Below are 17,243 nucleotides of genomic sequence, written 5' to 3'. Positions count from 1 at the left end.
GCCAGACATCACACACACACACACACACACACACACACACACACACACACAGACACACACACAGGTCAAAGTAGTTCAACTGCTGTGCAACATTTTGTCATATACTGATTTATTTAGATAACTGATATCTGAATAGTCAGTACAACGCTTTATATCCTATTCACAAACCCACCTACAGTGATACATTTAGTAAAATATGCACTGAAGTTTGTAATTAATATATTTTTTTTATTTTATTTAGGATCCCCATTAGTTAACGTATTAACTATTCTTCCTGGGATCCATAGGTTGTGGTTGTGATTTTAATTAGTTACAGCTACACTTAATTTGATGTTTCACTTCCTACCATTGAATGGAGCATATACAGGCCCAGACTGATCAAACTTGAGTGACCCGGACAAAACACTGATTTAACAAAACTCAACACTCCTGATCCTTTTCCTCTCTCTTGTGCATCTCCCGCTTGTTTCTTTGCATTCGCAGCCCTCTAAACTTTTCCTCAACACTAAAGCACAATGTTTTGCCCATACAATCGTGCCAAATTCATTTTTCATGCCATTTCCCTTTTTCTTTTCGGTCTCTTAGCTGCGATTGGATGAGACCCAGGAAGCGGAGTACAAAGTGCTGCGGATGCAGCTGCAGCAGGAGCTGGAGCTGCTTAACGCCTACCAGAGCAAGATCAAGATCCACACCGACACGCAACACGATCGAGAAGTCAAGGACCTGGAACAGAGGGTGTCCATCCGTCGCGCCCTGCTGGAGCAGAGGGTTAGAGTCTTTGGCAATCACTTCTATGAAAGCAAAGCTCCTTAAAATGTAGTAAAAGCCTCTGGTGAGTTTTAAGGAATCCAGTTGGGCTTGCAAAGAAGATTGTAAACTGAAAGGTAACAATATAACTTTTTGCTGTCCTATGTTGAGACTTCTACAATTGACTTACAACAACCGCACCTTTTAATAATGGTTTTCACCACAAGGTCCTTTCAGTAGCTGTTCTGGAGCCTTCAGTCTATCACACGGTCTTCCCCAGCGGGTTAGGGGTTACACTTTAAGGATTTACACTTTCCATCTGCTAATAAAGATTGTGTGATTTGATCAAGAGCTCCAAACAGACCCTAACTTGTGGTGAGATTGTTTTTGTCGAGAATGAACTTTCACTCTCGTGATTTGCAGTAATTAAAACGAGTTCCCGAAGAGTTTCATGTTTGCAAATCCAAAATCTTGAATCTTGGATTCAGATAAAATATTGAAACACCTTTTAATAATGCTACAATTTAAAGACAAATGACATTGTGTTTTCATGTGTATTCCCCTGCTCTTTTCCTAGATCGAGGAAGAGATGCTGTCCCTGCAGAATGAGCGGTCAGAACGCATCCGCACCCTCCTGGAGCGGCAGGCCAGCGAGATCGAGTCCTTCGACTCTGAGAGCTTGCGTCTGGGCTTCAGCAACATGGCACTGACGGGCATCCCCAGTGAGGCCTACCCCATGCAGGGCTACTCCAACATCCCGCCCCCCAGCTCCCGCTCCGCCGGCCACTGGAGCCACGGCATGCACCCCCAGAGCGTGCCCCCGCAGCAGCACTCCCGCCGCAGCCACAACAGCAGCAGCAGCAGCGGCATCGGTAGCAGCAGTGGAGCAGGGGACCGCAGGAGCGAGTCTTCCTCTTCCTCCCATGCCCTGGGAATGGCCCTGGGGCTGGGCAGAGACGGGAGGGAGGTGCACCACTCGTCCCGTTCCTCCGCCTCCTCTTCCTCCTCCTCCTCCTCTTCTTCCTCCCACCACCAACGCCACCACCTGCCCCAGCACTACCACCACCAGAGCACGCCACAGCTCTACCGCGAGCGGGAGCGAGATAGAGAGAGGGAGCGGGAGAAGGAGAGGGAGCGGGAGTGGGCTGGAGTGCGAGGCTCTGGCGGCGACCTGGCCCACCCACACCCCCTGCCCTTCTCCCATCACCTGCCCTCACGCTCCTCCTCTCAGTCCCTGGCCATGCTACCTCCCCCACCGCCTGCCCCTCCCTCCATCTCCGGCCCGTCCTCCTCTTCCTCTTCCTCCTCCTCCTCGCAGGGGGGGATCTACTCCGGCGGCGGGCTGGGTGTGCGCGGTGCCCCCAGCTTGTTGGCCCTGAGGAACAGCCCCCAACCTCTGAGGAGGACGGCTTCCGGCGGAGGGCCTGGAGGAGCCGGGGGCAGCGACGGCGTCTTGAGCCGAAGCACCTCAGTCACTTCGCACATCTCTAACGGCTCCCACCTCTCCTACTCTTAAAAGGCAGGGTGGTAGCATGAAGGGTGGGAGTGATTTAGGAAGGTAGCTTTCACAGGTTGCATCTCAATACTCTCAGCTTGCCACCTTGCCTTGTGTCCTTCCTAGGACTGATCTCTACTCTCAGAAAAGCTACTCAGCTGAAATGCAGAGGATTTAGGGATATCACCCTTTCCTCTCAACGCACAGTAAGGCAAAGAGAGGACAAACTGACATTATTGAGCTGCATCCTGCTCCTTTAGACTCAGGGTGGGTAGAGAGGTGTTCTCCCATTCTCACAGGGAGGAATGTAACCACCTGTAATACCACTAGGTGATAATAGATTTTTTTTTTTTTTAAAGAAGTTTGTGTTTAATGTTTTTATCTTTGTTACTGCCTGTATAAAAGTGAAATAGGAAATGTGAAAGGAGGGATATTTTGCCTTTTTTTTCTCCCAGGGCTGCAGAGAGAGGGGACCGCAGCCATGTCTTCTTCTATGATGTTCTATGCTGGAATGGAGAAAGAGAGAGGATAGGGGGAGGAAAAAAAGATGGGGTTTTTTTTGCATTGCATATGTACTTGTATGTAGTCTGTAGTGTCCAGGTATATCTAGCAAGCACTCGTAACTGTGGCTCCAGAAAAGAAAAAGGGGGAGAATCACATAAGATGGGTTACTTTAGTCTCCAGCCTGCTGGGGGATTGGAAAACACTTTTTATTGATTTAACTGTTGATGTTTTATTGTTTTTTTTGTTTTTTTTAAGTGTATTATAACAAAAACACAAAAACAAGTTGCTTGGAACGTCACCAATGCCTTTAAGGGGTTCTTAAAGGGATGTCGTGCCATCAAAAATTGTATTTGATGACTGCAAGATGATTTAAAAACAGAATGTTTGTAAAGGCAAGAGACTGAAAAATTCTTTTAAAAAATGCAGCTGGGATGAGGAGAAACATTTGTGAGGACATGTAAAAATACAAAAAAGCTTTCTGGCATCCATGACATATTGAGTATCCAAACAACATAAGTGTCTATGGGAGTCACTCCAATGCATGAGATAGATGTACGAAAAAAAAACCATTTGTAAACATGACCAAACCACATTTGAAACGTACTGTACCTGTCCAAGTTTCACTGGCATTGAAGATCACGTGTCCCACATTTTTAATCTTTACTGTACATATTTATGGGAATATTTAAAACAAAAACAAGTCATTGGTTTTATAGAGTAACAAAGATAATAATAGTAATTTTGATATATTCAAATGAGTATTGAATTCAAGATTTAGAGCGACAACTTCTACTGCATTTTCTAGGTGTCGATATTACCATAACTAATCCTGATGTAAATGTTGTTGTAATCATGTTCACATTTTTTCTGGCAAATTAGAAAAGGGCCCACTTTTGACTGTAAAAGATAAAAATACTGTTGTCAGGTATGGTGTGTGTTCAAGGTATTAATGATTATTAATAAGGGATTATTAATAATTGTTAATGATTCATGTATGTGTGTCGAGCAGTAAAGTCTAGTTATATTGCCACATTTCTATAGACAAAACTATTGAATTTTAAAAGACACTCCTACAGCAGCAACACCCCCACTAATCACATGATCTCTGACCTCCTCCTCTGGACTCTCATGGAAAAAAAAAAAAAAAAAAGAGAAGAACAAATGTTTTTACAATTGGGCACTGGAATGTAAATGCTGGTTATTTTTGATTTTTTTTGTTCTTTAGTGTAGGAATAAGTTTCCACACAGATGCTCTTAAAGGAAGCCTGGAGAAAAAGAGAGGAAGAGAGACGTGCACAATCCCAATCTTACTGCTGAAGTGTCCAGCATGCAACTGGTGCGTGAAGAAGAAGAAGTAGTGAGAGGATGGGTGACGACTGAGCTGCTGTGAATGTGCACCCTCTTGTGCCAGCACAGCAGCAGTGACCGCAGCATCCCGTCCTCACAGATAAAGACACCAATCAGTGTTTTCACGGGGATGTTTCTGAAGGTTCGTTTACTTAAAGATCAGAAATAACTGGACTTTTGTTTTTATTCTTTTAAATGGAGAAAAGATAATCACCCTGCTGTTTGTACAACTCAGAAACACCAGCTAAAGACAATTCCCTGTGTAACCTTCTACTTTATGCTCGGTTGGAATCTCAGTGCATGCATAAACTCCTTACAGTATATAAACTAAGACTGGCGGGTTTCAGGACGGCATTTGTGTCGAGGGGAAATCTGTGTGGTAGTGTTTTTAGACGGGTTGTTGTTCGAGAGCAGGGAGTCTCAGTTCCTGCATCGTGCCCGGATAAAAGATGAAGACAAAGAAGCAACACAGGCTCATCTGTGTTTTGCAGAGTTTTCGGGGGCGGGAGGGGAGGGGGGTGCTATTCAAGTTATTCCAAGCGAGGAAGAAGGTTCAACACATGTATTGGAAAAGAAATGGGGTGCTTTAAAAAGTAATTAAAAAAAAGATAATAAATTGATATCAACACATTAACTTGAGTCTTGAGTTGATGTACTTTACTCAGATGGCATTTTCATTGGGATGTTTATTACATGGCTGGAACTAGTCAGTCATTCGATTAGTCGATCAATCTGCTCCAGTTTCTCAGTTGTGAATATTTGGTGGTTTTATTGAACTTAAATATATCCTCTGGTTAATGATGTTAATGTGTCATAATTATAAATATGTCAACCTGGGCTTTGGAAAATTATAAAGGACATGTTTTGAACTATTTTTGAAAAATGTTATGGACCAAATGATTAATAAAGAAAATGAAAAGGACAAAAAGAATTGTTAGTTACGGGCCTAGGTTATTTTAAATATTGATAAATATTCCCAATTATTTTCTATTTGGTCCATAAAATGTCAAAGTAGTAAAACATAATAAATAATATAATTTTAAAAAAATTGTCTAACAGCCAAAACCCCAAATACATTCAGTTTACAATCTTTAAAAAATCAATCAATATTCACATTTAAGAAGCTGGAACCAGTAAATATGAGAGATTTTAACTAAAAATGACTTAATCAATTATCATTTTGTCTTATTCATTAATGCATATGTTACAATCAGCCAATGCTAACCTGAGGGGCGCGTTACACAAAGGCACACAGCTGCTAAAGGTTAACCTAGCTGGTAACATTAACCCCCTACATGTTGCGTTCAACGTGAGAATGAGACTAACTTGCCTGGATGAGTGTATGTTCCTACTTCTAGAGGGGTTTGTGCTATGTTAAACTGACTCACCCAGAACCTGCATGGTTTTGCGTCTGAAAATGACTGCTTGCCCCGGTGACCACGGCATATAGTAGCTTTGGGTCCGCTCGGTCGGTGTCTTCACCGGGCCAGCCCCGCTCTTCCTCATTGTTGTAGTTCAGGTTTTAAAAGGTGTATTTACAAGTGTTGTGGGAAAACACGTTTTGTCTTTGTCTTTAAAGCAACACCAAAGATTCTTTTGAACCTTAAAATAATTTTTCCAAAATCGTTTCAGTGGTTCATCAACTCGTAACAGGGTGAACGGCACTTCTGCATTCGCTTTGCGGCCCTCTATCTGCTAAAACCACACTATGCAAGTTTGCCAGATTGGGTAGCGGATCTGTAGTTCGAATAAGAACGGTAATGGACAATACCACTTCCAACCTGTAGGGGGACCGAAGAGGAAAAGTGCTTTGGTGTTGCTTTAATAGTGTTCTCCATGTGGTAGCATCTGGTGAGCACAGACAGTATATAAGTATGGACCAACAGATCCCGTTGCTCTGGACGGAGACCAGTGAAGGCCATTAGAAGCACTTTTCTGGTGATGGCTGAGCGTTCCTGCACAGCCTCCAACTGAGAGAGACGACGTAAATGTGCCGTGAGCAACGTGTCTGAAAGTTGGAAGTCTTCTGGTAGCTGTGCCAAGAGAAATCTCAATCATTCCCAATCTTGCAGAGACGGAGAGCGTAGGTATATGTAAGGAGATAACATGGACACAGGCTAATTATTGCTAACTAAAATGCTAGTTAACATTAGTAATTAAACTTAAACAGCTAATGTAAGTCAAAACTGCCTGCGACATTCTCCTGTACTATACGGTAATTCCTGTACTATGCGACAGTAAGTCACGTGGTTATGACACAAACGTTAGCCTATTTTTACAAAAACGTCTGCTACGGAGCCATAACGTGAGGTACAAGGTAATGGAGCCTTTTATACATTGTCGTGTTTCTTTAGAAATAAACAACGGACAAATAGAGTCTTTAAACGCTTCAGATGTAAAGTTATTCGCTGTCAAAGTGACGCCAAAATGAATGGCTGTCAATGGAATGCTAACGGGAGGTGATGGCTTATTAGCATCAAAATGGCGCCATAGGAGGTTCGCGGTCCGAGGACAAGCTTACCCCCTTGCTGGTGAGCAGCCGTCCATTTGAGGCTCTCTGCGATCTCCTCAACCATTCACCTCATCCTTCCCCACAGACCTGCGAATCTGGCTTATCAGCATCACACAAACACACCACCTCATGTCACATGTCAGCTTTTACCCTCAGCTACTCAAAAGACACTGATTTCATAACAATACTAATTTAGTTTATTATTATAAATTCCCCAAACTTGGAGGTATATATATATATATATATAGTTAAGAATACCATGTATTATAAACAATATGTATATTTGTAGGCTATATATATTTTCTTAAACGGGCAGTTTATCTGTATTTATGCACAATAATTCTCATCTATTGTGTGTGCATCCTGAGCTGCTATTCGTCCTGTGTAATATTTCTGACTGTGACATCATTATTATAGGCCGACTGGGAGGATCTGCGCGCACTGCCCTTTAAGATGCGTCTGTCATCTCGCCGTTAATGGAAAGCCTTTCTGGCTGTTTTCTGCGGTGCATGAGATCTGTTCCAGCTGGCCCGGGGAAGGAGAACACTACTGTGGTGCATTTTTTTGTCGGCCGACATACCCAGAAAGGAAGGGGAGAGGATAGGCCACGCCGAGGGAGGCGGAAATGAGAGGGGGGTGTCCAAAGAGGAAACCCTATCCCTTTAAGAGCAAGTGGGACATAGCGGTGCGAGAAAAGGAGAGGAGGGGGAGAAGAAAGAGGAATTAAAAAAGAAAAGGAAGAAAGAGACAGGGAGGGAGGAGGGAGAGCGGGCGATAAAAAAAGAAAGATGACATCCTCGCAGCTGAACGGCCGAGGTGGAGCGATAGGCTGCGGCCCGGCGAGAGCGCCGCTCGCCGGGGTCAGGGCTTGAAACCAACAACGAGGCTTCGACAAACACCCGATTGGCCTATTGAGAGAAATCGGAAAAATAGATTCATAAATTAAAAACAAAGCATGACCTGCTGTGCTACCAGATACGTGTGTTATAACCCATATTTGTTCTCTTGCGTAAAAAGGCATTTATTTCAGGTAGAATGGTTTATGTTTAATGCGAAAGTGTGATACTGTAATATACGATTTTTGTTCTGTTTTTTGAAAGCAGTTTTGTTGCGCGATATTGCGTTTGAGTAAGATTAGTGTTGAGTGAATTAAAGTTAGAAACCAAAGTGAAAAGAGAAACAGGCCGATATTGGACCTGGCCTGTTACACTACTGTCTACTGCAGCCCGCGTTAGTCAACAGCTGCGTGCATTTTAATTGACAGCATTAGGCTACCTCAATGAGAAAAACATATTTTTGCAGACGACTTTATTCACGTTTCTGAAGAAAATCCAGAAGCCCGTCGTTTTTGCTGCAGAACAGGCGACTGTTTGCGCCTTAATCACCGGTGGGCCGATCAAAACCATGCAAAGGCTGCCCTCCTCGACCTCAATCAGGAGCTGACTTTATAATCTCCATCGCTGTGCTGCAAAATGGATGCTGCTTGGAGCAATTTTCTCTTCCAGGTAGGCTTGTTGAGTAGGCATTACTGGCCTCTTTTTCTGCTCTCATTTTTACTGCGCGCATTTTCTCACAGTGTGTGTCCAGCAGTCCTACAGTCCTCACATCTCGTATTTCAATGTAGCACCTCAAGATAATGCTGTGACTTGTGTTTACATTTGGTGATGGCCTTCTACTTGCTTCTCCAGAATACTCCCACCCAAAACCAAGTGGAGGGGAGCCTCCAATCAGAGCTCATGCCAGTGCATACGAGTTCTCCCCAAACCCCACCCACAGAGCACATAGCACAGCCTCCTTCAACTGTGGACACTGCTGCTCTTAGTGAGGAACCCCTGCCTGGTGAGGGACACTGCACTGCATCCTACACCTCTGGAGCTGACAACAGTAAATCCATTACACTTAATTCTCATTTGCATTATTGAGTGCCAGTATTAAGGTCAGTCAGGTGATTAAAAAACCCAGTGAATTTGGTGATTTGCAGGTGAAAAGACAGAATATTTGTTTTATTTCAAGTGCCCAATATTTAAAAATTGCATTACAATTGCTTAAATGGTATAAGATCAATTCAGATTTAATACATTAATATTGGGATATCTGGACACATTCATCATCTCAATGTTTCTCAGTATTTCTTTGTTAAATAAAGGTGGTATGATATGATTTTTATTAAACCCTATTTAAGATCTGATCATCACTTTTACTTTGCCACACATTTAGAAATACAACTTTTTAAATTATTTGATAAGTTACATAACTAGACTTAGTCTTACTGCTTAGTAGAGCTACAATGTATGACTGGAGCACAAACAATTAGTCGATTAATCGCTTGACAGAAAAAACTATTTGGATAATGTAAGTCATTTTTTAGGCAAAAATGCCAAAAGTTCCTAGCTTTCAGTGTCTCAAATGTAAACATCTGCTAGTTTTTGTTGCCTTCTAAGTTCTATGGCAGTAAACTGAATATTTTTGGACTGTTGGTCAGACAAAACAAGCAACATGGAGATGTCACCTTGAGCTCCGGTGAAGGGCATTTCTCACGGTTTACTGGGAAGATGTTTTATAGACGTTCACTTTGCTTTTTGTTGTGTTTACAGACACATAATCACTTGACACTATCTTGAATATGGATAACCGGTCGATTACGCTCTAAACCTACTAGACATTACTTTTACCTAATATTATAAATGACATATTTAAAAATACAAAATCACTGTTTTTTAAATTAACAACTTTCTTTCTTTCTGTATTTCCTCCCGCCTCCCTCTGGTCCAGTGAAGTCTGTGTCTCGGCCGGCCCGCATGCCCCACATCTGTGCCATCTGCAACAAGCAGTTCAAGAACAACTACAACCTGCGGCGGCACCAGTCGGTCCACACTGGGGTACGCATGAAGGACAGGGCCAGAGAGCAGGCGGAGGGGGCAAAGGAGGGAGCAGCCGGCCAGGTGGCGATGGCCGCCCCGTCGGTGATGGCGGTGGGGGCTGGAGGGAGGGTGGAGAGGCCCACTGTTCCCCTCTCCCTGCTACACCTCTCTGCACCTCCCCCTCTCGCCCCTCCCGGCGTGTTGGCGGGGGGCCAGCAGCCTCCCCTGGGTAGTCAGGATGGTGAAGGGGTTGCCATGGCTAACGTAATGGCTAGTGTTAACCCCCATGCTCCGCCTCCTGCTGCTGTCGTCATGGCCACAGGGGCGACAGTACAGGTGGGTCAGGGCCTTGTGGAGATGGCTGTCGTCAACCCCAAACCTTCAAGCATGTTGTTTCTTAAGCTGCCTGGCCACAGGGATGGTTAAGCCACCTTTTTTACTGTTTGGGACTCGCAAGCAGTTACTGTGTGTCACCTGCTTTGTATTTGACAGAAACTCTCCTGTGTGTTCAAATCTACAAAACTTTTATGTGCAGTAATCAGTTCAGGGAGCAGTGAATTCCATCCCAGCGTTTGGCACTGGTCCCCACTTTGAGAAACAACGTGCTAGAAGCCCCACCACCCCCCACGCTCCCCTGCTCCCCTGCATGTTCTCAATAACACAAGCAGTGTGAAAGCAGATAAAGACTTAAAATCCAGCGGGAGGTAGTTAATCTAACATGCGAATCAACTGTCAGAAATGTTTGCGTGCATTGTTGAAAGTTCAATTTTGGTCCAAATCAGGCAGAAATATGTGTGCATTTGCATGGTTTCAACAAATGTCTTTCATTTTGTGCATATAACTGTAATTCTACTTTCCATCTTAACTCTTTAGTGTGTTCACCTGCTTGTCTGTTTTGCCTCAGAGACCTGCAAATCCCAACCCAAACCCGGTGAGGAAGAACCACGCCTGCGAGACATGTGGGAAGGCTTTCCGCGACGTTTACCACCTCAACCGCCACCGCCTGTCCCACTCAGACGAGAAGCCGTTCTCCTGTCCCATCTGCCAGCAGCGCTTCAAGAGGAAGGACCGCATGAGTCACCACGTGCGCTCCCACCAAGGTGGTGTGGAAAAACCCTATGTCTGCCCCCACTGTGGCAAGGCTTTCTCCAGGTGACACTGTGGAACAGTTTGTCTTTTTCCTGACATTTCACACAAATTCTCACACCTTTTGCTTTGAGCGTGAAAACCTAAAGCGTTACCTGTCCTAACATGTTGACTCTTTCTCTCCCGAGGCCTGACCATCTAAACAGTCATGTCAGACAGGTGCACTCCTCGGAGCGACCCTTCAAATGCCCGGTGCGTCATGTTTATGACCTACATCCTCACCTGTTGGCTGTACAAAGCATCTTTTTTTTTTTTTTCGTTAATTCAGGTTAACAATGACCATGTTTATATGATGCACCACATTCCAGGTGACTCAAGGCCAAGGTCTTCTTGTACATAACTGCGCTTTTATCTGTCTTCAGCTGCCTTATAATAATATCCGTTGACATGAGTAAATGAACATTGTGAATATTACCATGGAAACGGATCTGGATAAAGTACATGCCTTTTTGAAACAGAGAATCTGCACCGGGTGTCTCACTCTAATTGGACTGTAATTATTATGTTTACATGCAGCAGCTCAAAGCCTGATATTTAAATAAGCATGACAAACATCCTTCATCACGTACTGTACAGTATATGTGTGTGTGCATATATTACATACATATATGAGGTTGTTTTCCATAAAGAGTTGTAGATCTTAAAATTGGGTCCTAAACACTGGCTCATGTTATTTAATAACTGTAATGGCTACAAGGTGACAAGGTGTGAAACTGAAAATGTTATAAATAAAATTTAAATTTATTTTTGTGCGTACATTTTTAAGTTTTTCAAACTAAGAGCACATACGTATGCATAGGTTTTTGCTTTTTTATACTTCTGTATAATCACTTGTCGATTGCATCTTTTTTCAGACCTGTGAGTCCAGCTTTGCCACAAAGGATCGTTTGCGTGCACATATGATTCGCCATGAAGAGAAGGTCCCCTGCCACATCTGTGGCAAGCTCCTGTCTGCGGCTTACATCACAGATCACATGAGGGTGCACAACCAGTCACAGCACCATGCTTGCCATCTCTGTAACCGCAGTAAGTTTACATTAAAGCGTCTGTCATGACTAAGAAAGTTATCCTCATCTCTGCAGTTGTCCTCAGCTCTATGGATCTTTAAAGCATCTTTCTGCTTATTGTTTTGGTTTTTCGGTCTACGACTTAACTGTTTCAGTCATTTCCAGCCGCAGCGGGCAGCTGTTCTCAATGACAAAGCTCTGATAAAACCACTGCTGACTAGCTAGCAGTAAACTGCAAATAGCAGCTTAAGTGCCAGATATTTCCCTCAGGAGTGGGTGGAGACCAAAACAGAGTGTGAATATTGTTGCTTCATATCTGTGGGATGTGTAAAAAGTGGCAGGTTTAAGTGCATATAAATAAAGAATATTTTAAAGTAATGCAGGCACACATACCGTGTTCAACCTGTAATTTCAACCTCTTGTAGCTTTGTGTAAGAGAGCGAGGTTATTTCTGTTTATGATATGATGAGATGCTATTTCACCACAGCCACATTTTGAGAGCTTTTCCTTCAGAGGTCAGTTTTAATCACTTGTTGTAATGTTGACGACTGTCTCTCATTGACATAACTGTCATTTCCACTCTTTCCTCCCGTCTTGGCTCTCCTCCATCAGGCTTCACCACCCTGACATACCTTCGTGTCCATGCCCAGAAGCACCATGGCCAGGAGTGGAAGGACAGTCCAGGCGGCTTCGGCGGCACATCCTCTGGTGGCATACTCGTCTGCCACTTGTGCGGAGTCCACTGCAAAACACCCACCCAGCTCCAGGGGCACATGGGCACCCATGGCAACAGCCAGGGTGCCCCAAGCCCCATCACCTCTAATGTGGCTGCCAGCAGCTCTGTCTCCCTTAGCAACATGGTGACATCGCCTACTGTGTATGTCACTGGTAACACGGTGGTTGACCTGCTCGTCACAGACTGCTCTAGCATCGCAGCACCACAGTCACACAGTTAGCAGTAGAGAGCTCAGCAATAATAACCTCACTCCCTTAACGGGGCAAGGTTGGAGAAGGTTAAAGTTAAGTGTAGATGATGATCTGGTTTCAGTTTTGTAATGTCCCCATTTATAGGTAAGGTTAGGATTAAAAGGTGGAGGAGATTAACTCCAGTTAGCATTCAAGGGCAGTTTCACCTCAGAGCTGCAAAGCTGGAGCATCGGAGAAAAGGAAGCTGTATTAATCGAGCAATGATGTCATGGAAGGAGGGACCTTTGTGGCTGCAGCAGGTTCATTGACACTTACGACAAACATGGATGTGTTGTCCAAATATTCCTGAATGCACTCGTGCATTTAAGACTCCAATGAAACTGTGGTATTGTGAGCATCTACTGTATTACTCTCCCCTCTCTGCCCTCTCTCTCTCTCTGTCCCTCCCTTCAACCCTGGCATTGGCTGCTTTCTGTAAGTGCACCAAGTACTGTATATCTCACACCAGCTCTGATCTTACCTCCACTTTGCAGCTCACTTACTAAGAATCCAAATGGCTTGCGTTAAGAAGTAGTAGGGGGAGAATAGCTCTCAGAAAACGTTAACGAATAAACACATTAGAAGGGAAGTTGTGTGTGTTTGGGTGTGTAAGTCAGGGCTCAGCTAGCATGTTGGCTTGTTTGTTCACAAAACAAAAATCAACATTTTATTTTGCAAAGGTGTCATGCCAGTTTATGAAGTTTCTAGAGGGCTGTTTATTGATCAGGGCAGACGGCCATACGTGTTGTGGTCAGTCTGGAATTGTGGGATGTACTTGTTCATTTGTTTCCTAAAAGGTACAGAGATAAGAATGGAGTTGCGTTCAGGAGTGTCAAGCACCTTAAATCGTTATTGTTTGATTCAGCGAGGATCAAAGTCGGTTTGAGATTTCTTGGATTTTCTTGCTCTGAGTCTTCCTCTCTGGGTCTGGCCGTAAAAAAAGAGAAGAAAAAAAAGAAACATAACTGTTAATCAACACTTCAGCTTCTGACATGGCAATTCTTGCACCAGAAAACTACCTTTCTGCATGAAAATAAGTGAGCTCAGTCATGCTTATTGTTAGGGAGCTGTCATGACAAATGAAACTTTTAGCAGTTTCACCAAGTTAGTTGGCTGTAAACAATAATATTTGTGAGTGTTGATTTTATTCAGAACATTTTTAACATTGTTGGCCATTAATTTGATTGTATGTGTCATTGCCATAGTCCTTTTGTTTTTCTCTATGTACCAGTCCAATGAGTGAAACTTATGCATTAGATTTAGTCATTTAACTCTGTATAGCACATTAATGCTCTGAACGCAAGTCATTATCGTTCTACATTATTCACATGAAGAATGGTCACTTGTACGTTGGATATCTTTGGTTGCTTTGAGTTATTATGTGAGTGATGTGGTGTCGAAAGGGCTTATAAAGTCATAAGTACAATGGAAGTTTGACAACACCACTTGGTATGCTGTAAACAAATCCTGGTTTTGTACTGGAGTGCTTTTTTGGTTTTGTGTTATGTTACCTTGCAATTTGTAGAGTTGTTCCTTTCTTCCTTTTATTTTTTTTTCTTTGGAAATGTGTTCTTCCTGTTGAGAAAAGTATTGATTTATTAAAAAATTAATTTTAGGGTTTTCTCCATCACACTAAGAAAAAAAAATAATACCTCTACTCTAGGATTCTGTACAGCTCTTTTGATACATCTTAATGCCTTATCGTACTCAACTGCATTTTAATTCTTTGATGATGAAATATTTCAAATCTTAGTCATGGATTCATTAAGAATATTAATGGGATGTATTTATATTTTTATATTTCTCAACAGTATGCATGTCTAAAAGGTTGTTAGAGCAAAAAAAATTATGATGCTTAATACAGTCATAAATATTATGTTATTTTGTAGATCAAGTAGAGATCATGTTATTATTTTGTAATTTGGACAATTTAAAGTAAAAAGAGTAAACGGGCATTGTTTTGTGTGCTGATCTGTTCACCTACTACACAGCCATGTTTGCCTTGTTAACTGTCATCGGTAACCCTTAGTGGAAACTTTCCCATGACAACATGACTTTACATCGACCTAATTCTTGCACAGCTACAACAGAAGTCATCGGAAAGTTTCCCAGCGATCTCAAAAAATCAATGGTGATTATCAGAGGAGAGGCTTATTTCTAGATGCGAAGATCAGCTGCTGCACAACACTTATGATAAATGTACTCAATTGTTTCCATCAAGAAATGCCTGAGAAAGGTAGGTTGACCAAAACCTAGCTATGAAATAAGTTTATTGTTCATACATCACTTTAATCCAGTGATTAAAGGTCCCATAATATGCTCATTTTCAGGTTCCTACTTGTATTTTGGGTTTCTACTGGAACGCTTACATGATTAAATGTTTAAAAAAAAAATCATTATTTTCTCAAACTGTCTGTCTGAATATACCTGTACCTCTGTCTGAAACTCGCCGTTTTAGCGCCTGTCTCTTTAAGCCCTCTTCCCGAAAAAGCCCATTCTGCTCGGATTGGTCAGCATTTCCGGGTCTTGCACATCTGCGCTCTCTGAGTCTCTGCACTGTCATTGCAGCCGGGGAATGACTGTAACGCACTGTAGGGGCATGGTGTTTCTGAATACAGGCTTTGTGCATTTTTCTGTGGATTGAGCGTTTTGATTCTTTCTAGTATTTATGTAGCACTTCGACCTGCTTTATAATAAAAAATACATTGAAATCTCACTTTTTACAATACGGGACCACTAAAAAGCATACTTAGAGGAACTAATGCTCTCTTTTGGCAGTAGAAAAACAATTCCAGTGCAAAGGAATGAAAGATGCTATGCTGTGTGTTTCTTGACTTGAAAAACTTATCTTGCTCTTACTAAGTTTTGATACTCTCACTATCAGTGTATAGCAAAGCTGAACACAACAACTTCAGACACATTCCCTACAGACTGTTGAAAGTAATTCTGGAGAAAATTAAACCATTTACGTTGAAGTAGTACATTTAGGTAAAGTAGGTACACCAAAATATTTAATTCTATAATTCATAATACTTGTACACAAAATAATGAATTGATTTTTCTTAAACATCCACTCTCTGTCTTGCAAAAGAGAAAAATCTTTTCAGTTATAGTAGAACTTTTCACGGTCTTGTAATTTATAACAAATTTACCAAGTGTTTCATTCAATTTCATACTCAAGACAAGACTGCTCCTATTCCAACGTCAGAGCAGTATGTCTTGTGACTAAAATGTTAACATTGTACTCAATTTGTCTTACTGACTTCTTTACTGAATTTTAAACATTAGCCTATTTATTTCCTTATTTTAGTAACACATTTTGTAGGACCTGTAAAGTCTTCATTTGTATTTCTGGCCTTCTTTAAGTTACTATTTTTTGAGTACCACATATTCTATCTCTCTTCAATCTCGCTATCATATTATTTACTTGAAAGGTTATAAGTGTATAGGCTACTTCTTCCCAGGGGCACGGGGGGTAAAAACTAATTTAAAATGATTAAACCATCATCATTCAGTATATCTAATTCAAATATAATAATAAAAGTAATGATCTCTTTGTTTTTACTTGTTTTTGGCAGTAAAAGTTAAATATCCCCATTGACCAAAAAGTAAACATCCATATAGACCGACCACCCCCCTGTATCTGCATGAAATAGTTTGGTCCTGCCGTAGCGCACTCAGTGACGGTGTTTAGTTGCAGTCAGTAGATGAGGCAGAACTACAGTGTTGCCAAGTAACGTTAAATCAAAATCTGGTTTTCAAAAAAGGAAAGAGAGAAAAGAGAGAGAGGAAAGACAAAGGAAAGGGTGTCAAACTGTAGCCCAGTTTTTCACCAAGAAAGGTGGGTAGCCTATAGTCTGTGAGTGGTATTAACCTGTTGGCTTAATGTCCACCATAGTGAAATAAGATAGCTAGCTACAGACTAGGGTTAGCCTAACATTTAATCACCATTTAATCAGTGCAGGGAAACGTTTAGCAAGATATTCATATAGAGGGTTTTCACAGGGCGTCATCAGACCCGAAGTCATGGTTAATGACCAAACACTATCTGGTTATAAGCCTCCAAACATTTGTAGGATTTAAGGTCTTCCGCTGTGTATGGGCTCCGTGAGAAAACCATGTAGTTGACTATATCGGGATATGCAACTGAAGGAAGAATCACCGGGTTGCTATGGATCCAAGAAGAGGGAGCCAACTTGTAGGGATCTGCACCGCCAGTAAACTGTAATTTCTAAAAATATCGTGCCTTTTTTGTGGTCCAAGTCCTTGCATGCCTTTGCATCTTGGACGCGTTTTGATGAGCTTTTCTTTTGTTTAGACATAAAGTATTAAAGTATCCAAAGTGCACAATACTCCATTACTCCATTCAGTTGTTTACACCGAGTGCCTCCAATATGGCCAGGTTACCACCCAGAACGTGACGTCGGTGAAAACTCTCTATTAAATCATTGTCCCTGCCCCTTTTAGCAGACTTAACAACAGATGAGTCAGCATCACCCCAGTCTTTCCCTAACTGAGCCCCTCCCTGTCCCAGTGAAGAAGGTGAGCAACATTGTGTTCAATGACATGCCAGTTAGCATCATTGCAGGGAGTCTGTGGGGATTTCGCTGTCTTTCATTAATAATTATAATAATTAATTTTGTTAAGAGATTTTCCAT

General features: G+C 42.2%; 2 protein-coding genes across 3 annotated transcripts in view; both read left to right on the top strand.

Annotated features, from left to right (window-relative positions):
* taok2b (TAO kinase 2b) overlaps window positions 1–3,659 on the top strand; it is a 31,795-nt gene extending 28,136 nt beyond the window's left edge. The window contains exons 20-21 of the mRNA XM_078278632.1: window positions 586–768; window positions 1,325–3,659. Of these exons, the coding sequence (XP_078134758.1) occupies window positions 586–768; window positions 1,325–2,263 (1,122 nt within the window). The 3' untranslated portion in view covers window positions 2,264–3,659. The remainder of the gene's footprint in view (window positions 1–585; window positions 769–1,324) is intronic.
* Window positions 3,660–7,040: 3,381 nt separating this feature from the next.
* Window positions 7,041–14,538, top strand: mazb (MYC-associated zinc finger protein b (purine-binding transcription factor)). Of its 2 annotated transcripts, none has more exons than XM_078279118.1 (7): window positions 7,041–8,110; window positions 8,294–8,444; window positions 9,378–9,802; window positions 10,371–10,618; window positions 10,741–10,804; window positions 11,467–11,638; window positions 12,232–14,538. In XM_078279118.1, the coding sequence occupies exons 1-7, from the start codon at window positions 8,078–8,080 to the stop codon at window positions 12,573–12,575; spliced, it is 1,437 nt and encodes a 478-aa protein (XP_078135244.1). In that variant the 5' UTR covers window positions 7,041–8,077; the 3' UTR covers window positions 12,576–14,538. The 2 variants fall into 2 exon arrangements, with proteins under 2 accessions (XP_078135244.1, XP_078135243.1); XM_078279117.1 differs by having other exon boundaries at window positions 8,294–8,489.
* The last annotated feature ends 2,705 nt before the right edge of the window (window positions 14,539–17,243 follow it).

Source organism: Sander vitreus, chromosome 21 (genome assembly GCF_031162955.1).
Source record: "Sander vitreus isolate 19-12246 chromosome 21, sanVit1, whole genome shotgun sequence".
NCBI lineage: Eukaryota > Metazoa > Chordata > Actinopteri > Perciformes > Percidae > Sander > Sander vitreus.
The sequence above is the reverse complement of the archived record's forward strand: the minus strand, read 5'-3'. Positions and strand labels throughout refer to the sequence as shown.

Bases quoted from the DNA above. Each gene is read 5' to 3' on its own strand.
- mazb (XM_078279117.1), top strand. From the start codon at position 8,078: ATGGATGCTGCTTGGAGCAATTTTCTCTTCCAG. The intron at 8,111-8,293 runs GTAGGCTTGTTG...TTGCTTCTCCAG, and splicing joins GGAGCAATTTTCTCTTCCAG to AATACTCCCACCCAAAACCA. The intron at 8,490-9,377 runs GTAAATCCATTA...CCTCTGGTCCAG, and splicing joins CACCTCTGGAGCTGACAACA to TGAAGTCTGTGTCTCGGCCG.